This window comes from Schistocerca piceifrons, unplaced genomic scaffold (assembly GCF_021461385.2).
Source record: "Schistocerca piceifrons isolate TAMUIC-IGC-003096 unplaced genomic scaffold, iqSchPice1.1 HiC_scaffold_558, whole genome shotgun sequence".
NCBI classification, from domain to species: Eukaryota; Metazoa; Arthropoda; class Insecta; order Orthoptera; family Acrididae; genus Schistocerca; species Schistocerca piceifrons.
Window position 1 is genome coordinate 462,775 of NW_025728797.1, and position 21,358 is coordinate 484,132.

The 21,358-nt window shown below is 38.6% G+C and overlaps 2 protein-coding genes across 2 annotated transcripts; both read left to right on the plus strand.

Annotated features, from left to right (window-relative positions):
• Positions 1-1,307: 1,307 nt before the first annotated feature.
• LOC124757574 (piggyBac transposable element-derived protein 4-like) lies at positions 1,308-2,975 on the plus strand. The gene has a single exon (XM_047249072.1). The coding sequence runs from the start codon at positions 1,308-1,310 to the stop codon at positions 2,973-2,975; it is 1,668 nt and encodes a 555-aa protein (XP_047105028.1).
• A 1,007-nt stretch (positions 2,976-3,982) lies between these two features.
• LOC124757575 (piggyBac transposable element-derived protein 4-like) lies at positions 3,983-5,537 on the plus strand (the record flags this gene model as incomplete). Its single annotated transcript, XM_047249073.1, has 1 exon — positions 3,983-5,537. A coding segment is annotated over exon 1 (1,555 nt), but the record flags the coding sequence as incomplete, so codon positions are not given.
• Positions 5,538-21,358: the final 15,821 nt, after the last annotated feature.

Consider the following 21,358-nt stretch of genomic DNA (forward strand, 5'->3'; position numbering starts at 1 on the left):
CGGAATTAAATTCAAAAAGCACAATGCCGACTTTGTAAAAGAGGACTGACACTCTCACTTTCTATGATTTGAACCCCTCCTGTGAGTCCAGTTTTAGATTCCGATGCTTCACTTCAGGTTTACTGTATCCCTTGGACCTTCTTATTGACGATGAAACACAGAAATTGCATCGAAATTAAATTCAAAAAGCACAATGCCGACTTAAGTAAAAGAGGACTGACACTCTCACTTTCCATGTTTCGAACCTCTCCTGTGAGTCCAGTTTTAGATTCCGATGCTTCACTACAGGTTTACTGTATACCTTGCACCTTCTTATTGACGATGAAACAAAGAAATTGCATCGTAATTAAATTCAAAAGGCACAATGCGACTTAAGTACAAGAGGAATGACACTCTAACTTTCTATGATTTGAACGTCTCCTGTGAGTCAAGTTTTAGATTCCGATGCTTCACTTCAGGTCTACTGTATACATTGCACCTTCTTATTGACGATGAAACACAGATATTGCATCCGAATTTAATACAAAACGCACAATACCGACTTAAGTACAAGAGGAATGACACTCTAACTCTCTATGATTTGAACCTGTCCTGTGAGTCCAGTTTTAGATTCCGATGCTTCACTTCAGGTTTACTGTATCCCTTGGACTTTCTTATTGACGGTGAAACACAGAAATTGCATCCGGATTTAATATAAAGGCACAATGCCGACTTAAGTACAAGAGCACTGACACTCTAACTTTCTATGATTTGAACTTCTCCTGTGAGTCCAGTTTTAGATTCCGATGCTTCACTTCAGGTTTACTGTATCCCTTGGACCTTCTTATTGACGATGAAACACAGAAATTGCATCGGAATTAACCCTGCTGTTCTGTTCGGGTCTATATGACCCGAAACGAATATGAACGTTATTTTACATTATGTAAATACCAATATATATTTATGAAACTTTGTGACTTTGTCTGAAAATGGATGAGCAGCATGTGTTTTAAAAGGTTTTAAAAAAGTTTAAGAAGTTTGGGCTTCAACTGTAATAGTTGCATATGTAATGTTCGGGTCATAATGACCCGACACAAATATGTTTAGTGTAACTCGTATTTATTTCTAAAATCTGGAAATGGCGAAAATTATTTTTGTTGTGTTGTGTGGGAATAGTGACTGCATCATTCCAACTTACTCTCAACAATCACCTAAAGCTCCATGCGTTCACAACAATGGGCTTGTTTGTTGCTTTCCCCAGGAAATAATAATTGGCAGTTCTCAATAATTGGAATGCTTTGTTTCTGCCCAGTTTGACTTGTGACACCATGGCGATGAGACCATTGAATGATCGTGAGTTGGAAGAAATAGTAAATGCCTCACCAGATGAAGGATCACTTTCTGAGTTTGAAGATCACATCAGCAATGCATCTGAAAGCGAGTGTTCCGATGACAGTTACGACAGTCCACAGCCCATACAAAATAGTGTAGAGACTTTTCTTTCTAAAAATGGGAATATAGAATGGCAGTTGCATCCACCAGCACAACATGGTCGCCTACCAGCTTCGAACATCATCAAGAGTACCCCAGGAGTTACCAGGTATGCAGTCAGCAGAATATCTGATGTAAAATGTTCATTTGAAGCAGTATTTCACACAGCGCTTCAAAATGAAATAATAGAGATGACAAATATTGAAGGGCAGCGAGTTTATGGTGAACAGTGGACAGATATTGATGGTTCTGTTTTCCATGCATACTTAGGACTCTTACTCCTAGCGGGTGTATATCGATCTCATGGGGAGTCTACAAAAAGTTTGTGGGATAAAGATACTGGGCGAAACATATTTCGAGCAACCATGTCTCATGAAACATTCTGTAAGATATCACGTGTCCTGCGATTTGACAAGAAATCTACTAGAGAGGAAAGACGACGTACTGACAAACTTGCCGCAATTCGTAGTATTTGGGAGAAGTGGGTAGAGGTCCTTCCTAAACTGTATAATCCAGGAGAAAATGTTACTGTTGACGAGCAGTTAGTAGCATTTAGAGGTCGCTGTCCATTCAAGCAGTATATCCCAAGTAAACCGGCAAAATATGGGATCAAAATATGGACCATGTGTGACAGCAAAACTTCATACGTACTGAAAGCCCAAATTTATACAGGAAAGGTGAGTGGAGCGGCACCAGAAAGAAATCAGGGAATGAGGGTGGTATCTGATCTCACTTCTGAGTTACGTGGTCAGAATATCACGTGTGACAACTTTTTTACGTCGTACAATTTGGGGCAGCTGCTTCTGAAAAGGAAATTGACTATGTTGGGAACTATACGGAAAAATAAGCCGGAGCTTCCACACAAAATGACCAACAAGGAGGTACACAGCTCTTCATTTTACTTCACAAATGACACTACTGTGGTTAATTATATTCCTAAGAGACACAAGAATGTTGTACTTATGAGCACTCTCCACCATGATGCGGAAATCAGTGACAGGGCTGATAAGAAGCCAAAAATGATTTTGGACTATAATTCAACCAAAGGTGCTGTAGACACGCTTGATCAGTTATTAGGTACATATACATGCAAACGAAAAAGTAATAGGTGGCCAATGATAGTTTTCTACAATATTCTTGATGTTTCTGCTTATAATGCATACGTTTTGTGGATTTCGGTTGACCCTAATTGGAATGCAAGCAAATTGACTAGAAGGAGAATATTCTTGGAGGAACTTGGAAAGTCACTGATAAAAGAACATATTGCATCAAGAACGCATTTCCCAAGAACAGAAGATTCTTTGAGAATGGTCACAAGCATCCAAAACCCGAATGATGTGGGTGGTGTGTCAGAATCGGTAACAACAAGAAAATCTACAAAACGTGCACGCTGTAAGTTCTGTCCATCAAGTAATGACAATAAAACAAACATGGTGTGTGGAAAATGTAGTAAACATATTTGCAAGAAACATGTAACCTACTTGTGTCCACAGTGCAAGCAGTAAGAAAAGAACTGTAGTATTTTATAAGATGATTGTATTGAAAATTCTGTTGTTTCAAATTTATGTGAATACTTGTGCCTAAACTACAATCAGTAAGAAGAGAGGATTCTAAAGTTGTAGTGCTTTCTATGTTGGAATGTAATAAAAAAACTGTAGTGTGTTCTGTACTGTAGTGTGCTCTAAGATGAATATCTGTAATGACAACTGTCTGTTGTTAGAAAATGTCAATACTTACGTCTAAACTGTCAACAATAAGAATAGAAGTATGGAAAAACTGTAGTGCTTTCTAAGTTGAATGCCTGTAATGGAAACTGTCTGTTGTTTCAAATTTATGTGCATATTTAAATGAAAAATATCCCTCAATAAAGTTGTATGCATTGTTATTATTATTATTATTACCATTATTATTATTATTATTATTATTATTATTATTACTAACAAGGTACTGGAATAGAACAACAATGTCGATAGCTAAAACTGTACCAAAATTTATGTTTCTAAAGCATTTTGATATGTCGGGTCATATTGACCCGAACAGTATATATGTCAAGTAAAAGTGAACAGAACAGCAGTTCTGTTCGGGTCTATATGACCCGAAACGAATATGAACGTTATTTTACATTATGTAAATACCAATATATATTTATGAAACTTTGTGACTTTGTCTGAAAATGGATGAGCAGCATGTGTTTTAAAAGGTTTTAAAAAAGTTTAAGAAGTTTGGGCTTCAACTGTAATAGTTGCATATGTAATGTTCGGGTCATAATGACCCGACACAAATATGTTTAGTGTAACTCGTATTTATTTCTAAAATCTGGAAATGGCGAAAATTATTTTTGTTGTGTTGTGTGGGAATAGTGACTGCATCATTCCAACTTACTCTCAACAATCACCTAAAGCTCCATGCGTTCACAACAATGGGCTTGTTTGTTGCTTTCCCCAGGAAATAATAATTGGCAGTTCTCAATAATTGGAATGCTTTGTTTCTGCCCAGTTTGACTTGTGACACCATGGCGATGAGACCATTGAATGATCGTGAGTTGGAAGAAATAGTAAATGCCTCACCAGATGAAGGATCACTTTCTGAGTTTGAAGATCACATCAGCAATGCATCTGAAAGCGAGTGTTCCGATGACAGTTACGACAGTCCACAGCCCATACAAAATAGTGTAGAGACTTTTCTTTCTAAAAATGGGAATATAGAATGGCAGTTGCATCCACCAGCACAACATGGTCGCCTACCAGCTTCGAACATCATCAAGAGTACCCCAGGAGTTACCAGGTATGCAGTCAGCAGAATATCTGATGTAAAATGTTCATTTGAAGCAGTATTTCACACAGCGCTTCAAAATGAAATAATAGAGATGACAAATATTGAAGGGCAGCGAGTTTATGGTGAACAGTGGACAGATATTGATGGTTCTGTTTTCCATGCATACTTAGGACTCTTACTCCTAGCGGGTGTATATCGATCTCATGGGGAGTCTACAAAAAGTTTGTGGGATAAAGATACTGGGCGAAACATATTTCGAGCAACCATGTCTCATGAAACATTCTGTAAGATATCACGTGTCCTGCGATTTGACAAGAAATCTACTAGAGAGGAAAGACGACGTACTGACAAACTTGCCGCAATTCGTAGTATTTGGGAGAAGTGGGTAGAGGTCCTTCCTAAACTGTATAATCCAGGAGAAAATGTTACTGTTGACGAGCAGTTAGTAGCATTTAGAGGTCGCTGTCCATTCAAGCAGTATATCCCAAGTAAACCGGCAAAATATGGGATCAAAATATGGACCATGTGTGACAGCAAAACTTCATACGTACTGAAAGCCCAAATTTATACAGGAAAGGTGAGTGGAGCGGCACCAGAAAGAAATCAGGGAATGAGGGTGGTATCTGATCTCACTTCTGAGTTACGTGGTCAGAATATCACGTGTGACAACTTTTTTACGTCGTACAATTTGGGGCAGCTGCTTCTGAAAAGGAAATTGACTATGTTGGGAACTATACGGAAAAATAAGCCGGAGCTTCCACACAAAATGACCAACAAGGAGGTACACAGCTCTTCATTTTACTTCACAAATGACACTACTGTGGTTAATTATATTCCTAAGAGACACAAGAATGTTGTACTTATGAGCACTCTCCACCATGATGCGGAAATCAGTGACAGGGCTGATAAGAAGCCAAAAATGATTTTGGACTATAATTCAACCAAAGGTGCTGTAGACACGCTTGATCAGTTATTAGGTACATATACATGCAAACGAAAAAGTAATAGGTGGCCAATGATAGTTTTCTACAATATTCTTGATGTTTCTGCTTATAATGCATACGTTTTGTGGATTTCGGTTGACCCTAATTGGAATGCAAGCAAATTGACTAGAAGGAGAATATTCTTGGAGGAACTTGGAAAGTCACTGATAAAAGAACATATTGCATCAAGAACGCATTTCCCAAGAACAGAAGATTCTTTGAGAATGGTCACAAGCATCCAAAACCCGAATGATGTGGGTGGTGTGTCAGAATCGGTAACAACAAGAAAATCTACAAAACGTGCACGCTGTAAGTTCTGTCCATCAAGTAATGACAATAAAACAAACATGGTGTGTGGAAAATGTAGTAAACATATTTGCAAGAAACATGTAACCTACTTGTGTCCACAGTGCAAGCAGTAAGAAAAGAACTGTAGTATTTTATAAGATGATTGTATTGAAAATTCTGTTGTTTCAAATTTATGTGAATACTTGTGCCTAAACTACAATCAGTAAGAAGAGAGGATTCTAAAGTTGTAGTGCTTTCTATGTTGGAATGTAATAAAAAAACTGTAGTGTGTTCTGTACTGTAGTGTGCTCTAAGATGAATATCTGTAATGACAACTGTCTGTTGTTAGAAAATGTCAATACTTACGTCTAAACTGTCAACAATAAGAATAGAAGTATGGAAAAACTGTAGTGCTTTCTAAGTTGAATGCCTGTAATGGAAACTGTCTGTTGTTTCAAATTTATGTGCATATTTAAATGAAAAATATCCCTCAATAAAGTTGTATGCATTGTTATTATTATTATTATTACCATTATTATTATTATTATTATTATTATTATTATTACTAACAAGGTACTGGAATAGAACAACAATGTCGATAGCTAAAACTGTACCAAAATTTATGTTTCTAAAGCATTTTGATATGTCGGGTCATATTGACCCGAACAGTATATATGTCAAGTAAAAGTGAACAGAACAGCAGGGTTAATTCGGATGCAATTTCTGTGTTTCACCGTCAATAAGAAAGTCCAAGGGATACACTAAACCTGAAGTGAAGCATCAGAATCTAAAACTGGACTCACAGGACAGGTTCAAATCATAGAGAGTTTGAGTGTCACTCCTCTTGTACTTAAGTCGGTATTGTGCGTTTTGTATTAAATTCGGATGCAATATCTGTGTTTCATCGTCAATATGAAGGTGCAATGTATACAGTAGACCTGAAGTGAAGCATCGGAATCTAAAACTGGACTCACAGGAGACGTTCAAATCATAGAAAGTTAGAGTGTCATTCCTCTTGTACTTAAGTCGCATTGTGCCTTTTGAATTTAATTCCGATGCAATTTCTTTGTTTCATCGTCAATAAGAATGTGCAAGGTATACAGTAAACCTGAGTGAAGCATCGGAATCTATAACTGGAGTCACAGGAGAGGTTCGAAACATGGAAAGTGAGAGTGTCAGTCCTCTTTTACTTAAGTCGGCATTGTGCTTTTTGAATTTAATTCCGATGCAATTTCTGTGTTTCATCGTCAATAAGAAAGACCAAGGGATACAGTAAACCTGAAGTGAAGCATCGGAATCTAAAACTGGACTCACAGGAGGGGTTCAAATCATAGAAAGCGAGAGTGTCAGTCCTCTTTTACTTAAGTCGGCATTGTGCTTTTTGAATTTAATTCCGATGCAATTTCTGTGTTTCATCGTCAATAAGAAGGTCCAAGGTATACAGTAAACCTTAAGGGAAGCGTAGGAATCTAAAACTGGACTCACAGGACAGGTTCAAATCATAGAAAGTGAGAGTGTTAGTCCTCTTGTACTTAAGTCGGCATTGTGCCATTTGTATTAAATTCGGTTGCAATTTCTGTGTTTCATCGTCAATAAGAAGGTCCAAGGGATACAGTAAACCTGAAGTGATGCATCGGAATCTAAAACTGGACTCACAGGAGAGATTGAAATCATAGAAAGTTAGAGTGTTACTCCTCTAGTACTTAAGTCGGAATTGTGCCTTTTGTATTAAATTCGGATGCAATTTCTGTGTTTCATCGTCAATAAGAAGATCCAAGGGATACAGTAAACCTTACGGGAAGCGTCGGAATCTAAAACTGGACTCACAGGACGGGTTCAAATCATAGAAAGTGAGAGTGTCAGTCCTCTTTTACTTAAGTCGGCACTGTGCTTTTTGAATTTAATTCCGATGCAATTTCTGTGTTTCATCGTCAATAAGAAGGTCCAAGGGATACAGTAAACCTGAAGTGAAGCATCGGAATCTAAAACTGGACTCACAGGAGAAGTTCCAAATCATAGAAAGTTAGAGTGTCAGTCCTCTTGTACTTAAGTCGGCATTGTGCCTTAATATTAAATTCGGATGCAATTTCTGTGTTTCACCGTCAATATGAAAGTCCAAGGGATACAGTAAACATGAGTGAAGCATCGGAATCTAAAACTGGACTCACATCAGAGGTTCAAATCATAGAAAGTGAGAGTGTCAGTCCTCTTCTACTTAAGTCGGCATTGTGCCATTTGTATTAAATTCGGATACAATTTCTGTGTTTCATCGTCAATAAGAAGGTCCAAGGGATACAGTTAACCTGAAGTGAAGGCATCGAGAAACCTAAAACTGGACTCACAGGAGAGGTTCATATCATAGAAAGTTAGAATGTCAGTCCACTTGTCCTTAAGTCGGCATTGTGCATTTTGTTCTAAATTCGGATGCAATTTCTGTGTTTCATCGTCAATAGGAAGGTCCAAGGGGATACAGTAAATCTGAAGTGAAACATCGGAATCTAAATCTGGACTCACAGTAGAGGTTCAAATCATAGAAAGTTAAAGTGTCACTCCTCTTGTATTTGAGTCGGTATTCTGCCTTTTGTATTGAATTCGGATGCAATTTCTTTGTTTCATCGTCAATAACAAGGTCCAAGGGATATAGTAAACCTGAAGTGAAGCATCGGAATCTAAAACTGGACTCACAGGAGAAGTTCAAATCATAGAAAGTTAGAGTGTCAGTCCTCTTGTACTTAAGTCGTCATTTTGCCTTTTGTATTAAATTCGGATGCAATTTCTGTGTTTCACCGTCAATAAGATAGTCAAGGGATACAGTAAACTTAAAGTGAAGCATCAGAATCTAAAACTGGACTCACAGGACAGGTTCAAATCATAGAGAGTTAGAGTGTCACTCCTCTTGTACTTAAGTCGGTATTGTGCGTTTTGAATTAAATTCGGATGCAATATCTGTGTTTCATCGTGAATAAGAAGGTGCAATGTATACAGTAGACCTGAAGTAAAGCATCGGAATCTAAAACTGGACTCACAGGAGACGTTCAAATCATAGAAAGTTAGAGTGTCATTCCTCTTGTACTTAAGTCGCATTGTGCCTTTTGAATTTAATTCCGATGCAATTACTTTGTTTCATCGTCAATAAGAAGGTGCAAGGTATACAGTAAACCTGAAGTGAAGCATCGGAATCTAAAACTGGACTCACAGGAGAGGTTCGAAACATGGAAAGTGAGAGTGCAAGTCCTCTTTACTTAAGTCGGCATTGTGCTTTTTGAATTTAATTCCGATGAAATTTCTGTGTGTCATCGTCAATAAGAAGGTCCAAGGGATACAGTAAACCTGAAGTGAAGCATCGGAATCTAAAACTGGACTCACAGGACGGGTTCAAATCATAGAAAGTGAGAGTGTCAGTCCTCTTTTACTTAAGTCGGCATTGTGCTTTTTGAATTTAATTCCGATGCAATTTCTGTGTTTCATCGTCAATAAGAAGGTCCAAGGGATACAGTAATCCTTAAGGGAAGCGTCGGAATCTAAAACTGGACTCACAGGAGAGGTTCAAATCATAGAAAATGAGAGTGTTAGTCCTCCTGTATATAAGTCGGTATTGTGCCAATTGTATTAAATTCGGTTGCAATTTCTGTGTTTCATCGTCAATAAGAAGGTCCAAGGGATACAGTAAACCTGAAGTGATGCATCGGAATCTAAAACTGGACTCACAGGAGAGATTGAAATCATAGAAAGTTAGAGTGTTACTCCTCTTGTACTTAAGTCGGTATTGTGCCTTTTGTGTTAAATTCGGATACAATTTCTGTTTTTCATCGTCAATAAAAAGGTCCAAGGGATACAGTAAACCTTAAGGGAAGCGTCGGAATCTAAAACTGGACTCACAGGAGGGGTTCAACTCATAGAAAGTGAGAGTGTCAGTCCTCTTTTACTTAAGTCGGCACTGTGCTATTTGAATTTAATTCCGATGCAATTTCTGTGTTTCATCGTCAAGAAGGTCCAAGGGATACAGTAAACCTGAAGTGAAGCATCGGAATCTAAAACTGGACTCACAGGAGAAGTTCAAATCATAGAAAGTTAGAGTGTCAGTGCTCTTGTACTTAAGTCGGCATTGTGCCTTTATATTAAATTCGGATGCAATTTCTGTGTTTCACCGTCAATAAGAAAGTCCAAGGGATACAGTAAACCTGAAGTGAAGCATCGGAATCTTAAACTGGACTCATAGGAGAGATTCAAATCATAGAAAGTTGCTCCTCTTGTACTTAAGTCGGTATTGTGCCTCTTGTATTAAATTCGGATGCAATTTCTGTGTTTCATCGTCAACAAGAAGGTCCAAGGATACAGTAAACCTGAAGTGAAGCATCGGAATCTAATACTGGACGCACAGGAGAGGTTCAAATCATACAAAGTTAGAGTGGTCAGTCCTCTTGTACTTAAGTCGGCATTGTGCCTTTTGAATTTATTCCAATGCAATATCTGTGTTTTATCGTTAATAATAACGTCCAAGGATACATTGAACCTGAAGTGAAGCAACGGAATCTAAAACTGCACTCACAGGACAGGTTCAAATCATAGATAGTGAGAGTGTCAGTCCTCTTTTACTTAAGTCGGCATTGTGCCTTTTGTATTAAATTCGGATGAAATTTCTTGTGTTTAATCGTCAATAAGAAGGTCCAAGGGATACAGTAAACCTGAAGTGAAGCATCGGAATCTAAAACTGGACTCACAGGAGGGATTCAAATCATAGCTAGTGAGAGTGTCAGTCCTCTTGTACTTAAGTCGGCATTGTGCCTTTTATATTAAATTCCGATGCAATTTCTGTGTCTTATCGTCAATAAGAAGGACCAATGGATACAGTAAACCTGAAGGGAAGCATCAGAATCTAAAACTGGACTCACAGGAGAGGTTCAAATCATAGATTGTTAGAGTGTCAGTCCTCTTTTACTTAAGTCGGCATTGTGCCCTTTGTATTAAATTCGGATGCAATTTCTGTGTTTCATCGTCAATAAGAAGGTCCAAGGGATACAGTAAACCTGAAGTGAAGCATTGGAATCTAAAACTAGACTCACAGGAGAGGTTCAAATCATAGAAAGTGGGAGTGTCAGTCTTCTTGTACTTAAGTCGGCATTGTGCCGTTTTAATTTAATTCCGATGCAATTTCTTTGTTTCATCGTCAATAAGAAGGTGCAAGGTATACAATAAACCTGAAGTGAGAGCATCGGAATCTAAAACTGGACTCACAGGAGAGTTTCGAATCATGGAAAGTGAGAGTGTCAGTCCTCTTGTACTTAAGTCGCCATTGTGCCTTTTGTATTAAATTTGGATAGAATTTCTGTGTTTCATCGTCAATAAGAAGATCCACAGGATACAGTAAACCTCAAGTAAAACATCGGAATCTAAATCTGGACTCACAGGAGAGGTTCAAATCATAGAAAGTTAGAGTGTCATCCCTCTTGTACTTAAGTCGGCATTGTGCCTTATATATTAAATTCGGATGCAAACTCTGTGTTTCATCGTCAATAAGAAGGTCCAAGGGATACAGTAAACCTGAAGTGAAGCATCGGAATCTAAAACTGGACTCACAGGAGGGGCTCAAATCATAGACAGTGAGAGTGTCAGTCCTCTTTTACTTAAGTCGGCATTGTGCTTTTCGAATTTAATTCCGATGCAATTTCTGTGATTCATCGTCAATAAGAATGTCCAAGGGATACAGTAAACCTGAAGTGAAGCACCGGTATCTAAAACTGGACTCACAGGAGAGGTTCAAATCATAGAAAGTGAGAGTGTCAGTCGTCTTGTACTTAAGTCGGCATTGCGCCATTTGTATTAAATTCGGATGCAATTTCTGTGTTACATCGTCAATAAGAAGGTGAAAGGGATACAGTAAACATGAAGTGAAGCATCGGAATCTTAAACTGGACTCATAGGAGAGATTCAAATCATAGAAAGTTAGTGTGTTACTCCTCTTGTACTTAAGTCGGTATTGTGCCTTTTGTATTAAATTCGGATGCGATTTCTGTGTTTAATCGTCAATAAGAAGGACCAAGGGATACAGTAAACCTAAAGTGAAGCATCGGAATCTAAAACTGGACTCACAGGAGAGGTTCGAATCACAGAAAGTTAGAGTGTCACTCCTCTTGTACTTAAGTCGGCATTGTGCCTTTTGAATTTAATTCCGATGCTATTTCTGTGTTTTATCGTCAATAAGAACGTCCAAGGGATACAGTAAACCTGAAGTGAAGCAACGGAATCTAAAACTGGACTCACAGGAGAGGTTCAAATCATAGAAAGTGAGAGTGTCAGTCCTCTTTTACTTACGTCGGAATTGTGCATTTTTAATTTAATTCCGATGCAATTTCTGTGTTTCATCGTCAATTAGAAGGTGCAAGGTATACAGTAAACCTGAAGTGAAGCATCGGAATCTAAAACTGGACTCACATCAGAGGTTCAAATCATAGAAAGTGAGAGTGTCAGTCCTCTTCTACTTAAGTCGGCATTGTGCCATTTGTATTAAATTCGGATACAATTTCTGTGTTTCATCGTCAATAAGAAGGTCCAAGGGATACAGTTAACCTGTAGTGAAGCATCGGAACCTAAAACTGGACTCACAGGAGAGGTGCATATCATAGAAAGTTAGAATGTCAGTCCACTTGTCCTTAAGTCGGCATTGTGCATTTTGTTCTAAATTCGGATGCAATTTCTGTGTTTCATCGTCAATAAGAAGGTCCAAGGGATACAGTATACCTGAAGTGAAGCATCGGAATCTAAAACTGGACTCACAGGAAAGATTCAAATCATACATTGTTAGAGTGTCAGTCCTCTTGTACGTAAGGCAGTATTGTGCCTCTTGTATTACATTCCGATGCAATTTCTGTGTTTCACCGTCAATAAGAAGGTGCAAGGTACACAGTAAACCTGAAGTGAAGCTTCGGAATCTAAAAGTGGACTCACAGGAGAGGTTCAAATCATAGAAGCTGAGAGTGTCAGTCCTCTTGTACTTAAGTCGGCATTGTGCCATTTGTATTAAATTCGGATACAATTTCTGTGTTTCATCGTCATTAAGAAGGTCCAAGGGATACAGTAAATCTGAAGTGAAACATCGGAATCTAAATCTGGACTCACAGTAGAGGTTCAAATCATAGAATGTTAAAGTGTCACTCCTCTTGTACTTGAGTCGGTATTGTGCCTTTTGTATTGAATTCGGATGCAATTTCTGTGTTTCATCGTCAATTACAAGGTCCAAGGGAGATAGTAAACCTGAAGTGAAGCATCGGAAACTAAAACTGGACTCACAGGAGAAGTTCAAATCATAGAAAGTTAGAGTGTCAGTCCTCTTGTACTTAAGTCGGCATTTTGCCTTTTGTATTAAATTCGGATGCAATTTCTGTGTTTCACCGTCAATAAGAAAGTCCAAGGGATACAGTAAACCTGAAGTGAAGCATCAGAATCTAAAACTGGACTCACAGGACAGGTTCAAATCATAGAGAGTTTGAGTGTCACTCCTCTTGTACTTAAGTCGGTATTGTGCGTTTTGTATTAAATTCGGATGCAATATCTGTGTTTCATCGTCAATAAGAAGGTGCAATGTATACAGTAGACCTGAAGTGAAGCATCGGAATCTAAAACTGGACTCACAGGAGACGTTCAAATCATAGAAAGTTAGAGTGTCATTCCTCTTGTACTTAAGTCGCATTGTGCCTTTTGAATTTAATTCCGATGCAATTTCTTTGTTTCATCGTCAATAAGAAGGTGCAAGGTATACAGTAAACCTGAGTGAAGCATCGGAATCTATAACTGGAGTCACAGGAGAGGTTCGAAACATGGAAAGTGAGAGTGTCAGTCCTCTTTTACTTAAGTCGGCATTGTGCTTTTTGAATTTAATTCCGATGCAATTTCTGTGTTTCATCGTCAATAAGAAGGTCCAAGGGATACAGTAAACCTGAAGTGAAGCATCGGAATCTAAAACTGGACTCACAGGTGGGGTTCAAATCATGGAAAGTGAGAGTGTCAGTCCTCTTTTACTTAAGTCGGCATTGTGCTTTTTGAATTTAATTCCGATGCAATTTCTGTGTTTCATAGTCAATAAGAAGGTCCAAGGGATACAGTAAACCTTAAGGGAAGCGTAGGAATCTAAAACTGGACTCACAGGAGAGATTGAAATCATAGAAAGTTAGAGTGTTACTCCTCTTGTACTTAAGTCGGAATTGTGCCTTTAGTATTAAATTCGGATGCAATTTCTGTGTTTCATCGTCAATAAGAAGATCCAAGGGATACAGTAAACCTTAAGGGAAGCGTCGGAATCTAAAACTGGACTCACAGGACGGGTTCAAATCATAGAAAGTGAGAGTGTCAGTCCTCTTTTACTTAAGTCGGCACTGTGCTTTTTGAATTTAATTCCGATGCAATTTCTGTGTCTCATCGTCAATAAGAAGGTCCAAGGGATACAGTAAACCTGAAGTGAAGCATCGGAATCTAAAACTGGACTCACAGGAGAAGTTCAAATCATAGAAAGTTAGAGTGTCAGTCCTCTTGTACTTAAGTCGGCATTGTGCCTTTATATTAAATTCGGATGCAATTTCTGTGTTTCACCGTCAATATGAAAGTCCAAGGGATACAGTAAACCTGAAGTGAAGCATCGGAATCTAAAACTGGACTCACATCAGAGGTTCAAATCATAGAAAGTGAGAGTGTCAGTCCTCTTCTACTTAAGTCGGCATTGTGCCATTTGTATTAAATTCGGATACAATTTCTGTGTTTCATCGTCAATAAGAAGGTCCAAGGGATACAGTTAACCTGAAGTGAAGCATCGAAACCTAAAACTGGACTCACAGGAGAGGTTCATATCATAGAAAGTTAGAAAGTCAGTCCACTTGTCCTTAAGTCGGCATTGTGCATTTTGTTCTAAATTCGGATGCAATTTCTGTGTTTCATCGTCAATAGGAAGGTCCAAGGGATACAGTAAATCTGAAGTGAAACATCGGAATCTAAATCTGGACTCACAGTAGAGGTTCAAATCATAGAAAGTTAAAGTGTCACTCCTCTTGTATTTGAGTCGGTATTCTGCCTTTTGTATTGAATTCGGATGCAATTTCTTTGTTTCATCGTCAATAACAAGGTCCAAGGGATATAGTAAACCTGAAGTGAAGCATCGGAATCTAAAACTGGACTCACAGGAGAAGTTCAAATCATAGAAAGTTAGAGTGTCAGTCCTCTTGTACTTAAGTCGTCATTTTGCCTTTTGTATTAAATTCGGATGCAATTTCTGTGTTTCACCGTCAATAAGAAAGTCCAAGGGATACAGTAAACTTAAAGTGAAGCATCAGAATCTAAAACTGGACTCACAGGACAGGTTCAAATCATAGAGAGTTAGAGTGTCACTCCTCTTGTACTTAAGTCGGTATTGTGCGTTTTGTATTAAATTCGGATGCAATATCTGTGTTTCATCGTCAATAAGAAGGTGCAATGTATACAGTAGACCTGAAGTAATGCATCGGAATCTAAAACTGGACTCACAGGAGACGTTCAAATCATAGAAAGTTAGAGTGTCATTCCTCTTGTACTTAAGTCGCATTGTGCCTTTTGAATTTAATTCCGATGCAATTTCTTTGTTTCATCGTCAATAAGAAGTTGCAAGGTATACAGTAAACCTGAATTGAAGCATCGGAATCTAAAACTGGACTCACAGGAGAGGTTCGAAACATGGAAAGTGAGAGTGTAAGTCCTCTTTACTTAAGTCGGCATTGTGCTTTTTGAATTTAATTCCGATGAAATTTCTGTGTTTCATCGTCAATAAGAAGGTCCAAGGGATGCAGTAAACCTGAAGAGAAGCATCGGAATCTAAAACTGGACTCACAGGAGGGGTTCAAATCATAGAAAGTGAGAGTGTCAGTCCTCTTTTACTTAAGTCGGCATTGTGCTTTTTGAATTTAATTCCGATGCAATTTCTGTGTTTCATCGTCAATAAGAAGGTCCAAGGGATACAGTAAACCTTAAGGGAAGCGTCGGAATCTAAAACTGGACTCACAGGAGAGGTTCAAATCATAGAAAGTGAGAGTGTTAGTCCTCTTGTATATAAGTCGGTATTGTGCCATTTGTATTAAATTCGGTTGCAATTTCTGTGTTTCATCGTCAATAAGAAGGTCCAAGGGATACAGTAAACCTGAAGTGATGCATCGGAATCTAAAACTGGACTCACAGGAGAGATTGAAATCATAGAAAGTTAGAGTGTTACTCCTCTTGTACTTAAGTCGGTATTGTGCCTTTTGTGTTAAATTCGGATGCAATTTCTGTTTTTCATCGTCTATAAAAAGGTCCAAGGGATACAGTAAACCTTAAGGGAAGCGTCGGAACCTAAAACTGGACTCACAGGAGGGGTTCAAATCATAGAAAGTGAGAGTGTCAGTCCTCTTTTACTTAAGTCGTCACTGTGCAAAATGCCGACTTAAGTACAAGAGGACTGACACTCTAACGGTCTATGATTTGAACTTCTCCTGTGAGTCCAGTTTTAGTTTCCGATGCTTCACTTCAGGTTTACTTTATCCCTTGGACCTTGTTATTGACGATGAAACACAGAAATTGCATCCGAATTCAATACAAAAGGCACAATACCGACTCAAGTACAAGAGGAGTGACACTTTAACATTCTATGATTTGAACCTCTACTGTGAGTCCAGATTTAGATTCCGATGTTTCACTTCAGATTTACTGTATCCCTTGGACCTTCTTATTGACGATGAAACACAGAAATTGTATCCGAATTTAATACAAATGGCACAATGCCGACTTAAGTACAAGAGGACTGACACTCTCAGCTTCTATGATTTGAACCTCTCCTGTGAGTCCACTTTTAGATTCCGAAGCTTCACTTCAGGTTTACCTTCTTATTGACGGTGAAACACAGAAATTGCATCGGAATTTAATACAAGAGGCACAATACTGCCTTACGTACAAGAGGACTGACACTCTAACAATGTATGATTTGAATCTTTCCTGTGAGTCCAGTTTTAGATTCCGATGCTTCACTTAAGGTATACTGTATCCCTTGGACCTTCTTATTGACGATGAAACACAGAAACTGCATCCGAATTTAGAACAAAATGCACAATGCCGACTTAAGGACAAGTGGACTGACATTCTAACTTTCTATGATATGCACCTCTCCTGTGAGTCCAGTTTTAGGTTCCGATGCTTCACTTCAGGTTAACTGTATCCCTTGGACCTTCTTATTGACGATGAAACACAGAAATTGTATCCGAATTTAATACAAATGGCACAATGCCGACTTAAGTAGAAGAGGACTGACACTCTCACTTTCTATGATTTGAACCTCTGATGTGAGTCCAGTTTTAGATTCCGATGCTTCACTTCAGGTTTACTGTATACCTTGCACCTTCTAATTGACGATGAAACACAGAAATTGCATCGGAATTTAATACAAAAGGCACAATGCCGACTTAAGTAAAAGGGGACTGACACCAAAACTTAGTATGATTTGAACCTCTCCTGTGCGTCCAGTATTAGATTCCGATGCTTCACTTCAGGTTTACTGTATCCCTTGGACCTTCTTATTGACGATGAAACACAGAAATTGCATCCGAATTTAATACAAAAGGCACAATACCGACTTAAGTACAAGAGGAGTAACACTCTAACTTTCTATGATTTGAATCTCTCCTATGAGTCCAGTTTAAGATTCCGATGCTTCACTTCAGGTTTACTGTATCCCTTGGACCTTCTTATTGACGATGACACACAGAAATTGCATCGGAATTAAATAAAAATGCACAATTCCGACGTAAGTAAAAGAGGACTGACACTCTCACTTTCTATGATTTGAACCTCTCCTGTGAGTCCAGTTTTAGATTCCGTTGCTTCACTTCAGGTTTACTGTATCCCTTGGACGTTCTTATTGACGATAAAACACAGAAATAGCATCGGAATTAAATTCAAAAGGCACAATGCCGACTTAAGTACAAGAGGACTGACGCTCTAACTTTCTGTAATTCGAACCTCTCCTGTGAGTCCAGTTTTAGATTCCGATGCTTCACTTTAGGTTTACTGTATCCCTTGGTCCTTCTTATTGACGATTAAACACAGAAATTGCATCCGAATTTAATACAAAAGGCACAATGCCGACTTAAGTACAAGAGGACTGACACACTCACTGTCTATGATTTGAGCCCCTCCTGTGAGTTCAATTTTAGATTCCGATGCTTCACTTCAGGTTTACTGTATCCCTTGGACCTTCTTATTGACGATTAAACACAGAAATTTCATCCGAATTTAATACAAAAGGCACAATGCCGACTTAAGTAAAAGAGGACTGACACTCTCACTATCTATGATTTGAACCTCTCCTGTGAGTGCAGTTTTAGATTCCGTTGCTTCACGTCAGGTTCAATGTATCCCTTGGACGTTATTATTAACGATAAAACACAGAAATTGCATCGGAATTAAATTCAAAAGGCACAATGCCGACTTAAGTACAAGAGGACTGACACTCTAACTTTGTATGATTTGAACCTCTTCTGTGCGTCCAGTATTAGATTCCGATGCTTCACTTCAGGTTTACTGTATCCCTTGGACCTTCTTATTGACGATGAAACACAGAAATTGCATCCGAATTTAATACAAGAGGCACAATACCGACTTAAGTACAAGAGGAGCAACTTTCTATGATTTGAATCTCTCCTATGAGTCCAGTTTAAGATTCCGATGCTTCACTTCAGGTTTACTGTATCCCTTGGACCTTCTTATTGACGATGACACACAGAAATTGCATCGGAATTAAATTCAAAATGCACAATTCCGACGTAAGTAAAAGAGGACTGACACTCTCACTTTCTATGATTTGAACCTCTCCTGTGAGTCCAGTTTTAGATTCCGTTGCTTCACTTCAGGTTTACTGTATCCCTTGGACGTTCTTATTGACGATACAACGCAGAAATTGCATCGGAATTAAATTCAAAAGGCACATTGCCGACTTAAGTACAAGAGGACTGACACTCTACTTTTCTGTGATTCGAACCTCTCCTGTGAGTCCAGTTTTAGATTCCGATGCTTCACTTTAGGTTTACTGTATCCCTTGGACCTTCTTATTGACGATTAAACACAGAAATTGCATCCGAATTTAATACAAAAGGCACAATGCCGACTTAAGTAAAAGAGGACTGACGCTCTAACATTCTATGATTTGAACCTCTCCTGTGATTTCACTTTTATATTCCGATGCTTCCCTTAACGTTAACTGTATCTCTTGGACCTTCTTATTGACGATGAAACACAGAAATTGCATCCGAATTTAATACAAAGGGCACAATACCGACTTAAGTACAAGAGGAGTAACACTCTCACTTTCTATGATTTGAATCTCTCCTATGAGTCCAGTTTAAGATTCCGATGCTTCACTTCAGGTTCACTGTATCCCTTCCACCTTCTTATTGACGATGAAACACAGAAATTGCATCCGAATTTAATACAAATGGCGCAATGCCGACTTAAGTACAAGAGGACTGACACTCTCACTTTCTATGATTTGAACCTCTCCTGTGAGTCCAGTTTTAGAGACCGGTGCTTCACTTCAGGTTTACTGTATCCCTTGGACATTCTTATTGACGATGAATCACAGAAATTGCATCGGAATTAAATTCGAGAAGCACAATGCCGACTTAAGTAAAAGAGGACTGACACTCTCACTGTCTCTGATTTGAACCCCTCCTGTGAGTCCAGTTTTAGATTCCGATGCTTCACTTTAGGTTTACTGTATCCCTTGGTCCTTCTTATTGACGATTAAACACAGAAATTGCATCCGAATTTAATACAAAAGGCACAATGCCGACTTAAGTACAAGAGGACTGACACTCTCACTGTCTATGATTTGAGCCCCTCCTGTGAGTTCAGTTTTAGATTCCGATGCTTCACTTCAGGTTTACTGTATCCCTTGGACCTTCTTATTGACAATGAAACACAGAGTTTGCATCCGAATTTAATACAAAAGGCACAATGGCGACTTAAGTACAAGAGGACTGACGCTCTCACTTTCCATGATTCGAAACTCTCCTGTGAGTCCAGTTTTAGATTCCGATGCTCTCACTTCAGGTTTATTGTATACCTTGCACCTTCTTATTGACGATGAAACAAAGAAATTGCATCGGAATTAAATTCAAAAGGCACAATGCCGACTTAAGTACAAGAAGACAGACACTCCCACTTTCTATGATTTGAACCTCTCCTGTGAGTCTAGTTTTAGATTCCAATGCCTCACTTCAGGTTTACTGTATCCATTGGTCCTTCTTATTGACGATAAGACACAGAAATTGTATCGGAATTTAATATAAAAGGCACAATGCCGACTTAAGTACAAGAGGACTGACACTCTCACTAGCTATGATTTGAATCCCTCCTGTGAGTCCAGTTTTAGATTCCGATGCTTCACTTCAGGTTTACTGTATCCCTTGGACCTTCTTATTGACGATTAAACACAGAAATTTCATCCGAATTTAATACAAAAGGCACAATGCCGACTTAAGTAAAAGAGGACTGACACTCTCACTATCTATGATTTGAACCTCTCCTGTGAGTGCAGTTTTAGATTCCGTTGCTTCACGTCAGGTTCAATGTATCCCTTGGACGTTATTATTAACGATAAAACACAGAAATTGCATCGGAATTAAATTCAAAAGGCACAATGCCGACTTAAGTACAAGAGGACTGACACTCTAACTTTGTATGATTTGAACCTCTTCTGTGCGTCCAGTATTAGATTCCGATGCTTCACTTCAGGTTTACTGTATCCCTTGGACCTTCTTATTGACGATGAAACACAGAAATTGCATCCGAATTTAATACAAGAGGCACAATACCGACTTAAGTACAAGAGGAGCAACTTTCTATGATTTGAATCTCTCCTATGAGTCCAGTTTAAGATTCCGATGCTTCACTTCAGGTTTACTGTATCCCTTGGACCTTCTTATTGACGATGACACACAGAAATTGCATCGGAATTAAATTCAAAATGCACAATTCCGACGTAAGTAAAAGAGGACTGACACTCTCACTTTCTATGATTTAAACCTCTCCTGTGAGTCCAGTTTTAGATTCCGTTGCTTCACTTCAGGTTTACTGTATCCCTTGGACGTTCTTATTGACGATACAACACAGAAATTGCATCGGAATTAAATTCAAAAGGCACATTGCCGACTTAAGTACAAGAGGACTGACACTCTAATTTTCTGTGATTCGAACCTCTCCTGTGAGTCCAGTTTTAGATTCCGATGCTTCACTTTAGGTTTACTGTATCCCTTGGACCTTCTTATTGACGATTAAACACAGAAATTGCATCCGAATTTAATACAAAAGGCACAATGCCGACTTAAGTAAAAGAGGACTGACGCTCTAACATTCTATGATTTGAACCTCTCCTGTGATTCCACTTTTATATTCCGATGCTTCCCTTAACGTTAACTGTATCTCTTGGACCTTCTTATTGACGATGAAACACAGAAATTGCATCCGAATTTAATACAAAGGGCACAATACCGACTTAAGTACAAGAGGAGTAACACTCTCACTTTCTATGATTTGAATCTCTCCTATGAGTCCAGTTTAAGATTCCGATGCTTCACTTCAGGTTCACTGTATCCCTTCCACCTTCTTATTGACGATGAAACACAGAAATTGCATCCGAATTTAATACAAATGGCGCAATGCCGACTTAAGTACAAGAGGACTGACACTCTCACTTTCTATGATTTGAACCTCTCCTGTGAGTCCAGTTTTAGAGACCGGTGCTTCACTTCAGGTTTACTGTATCCCTTGGACATTCTTATTGACGATGAATCACAGAAATT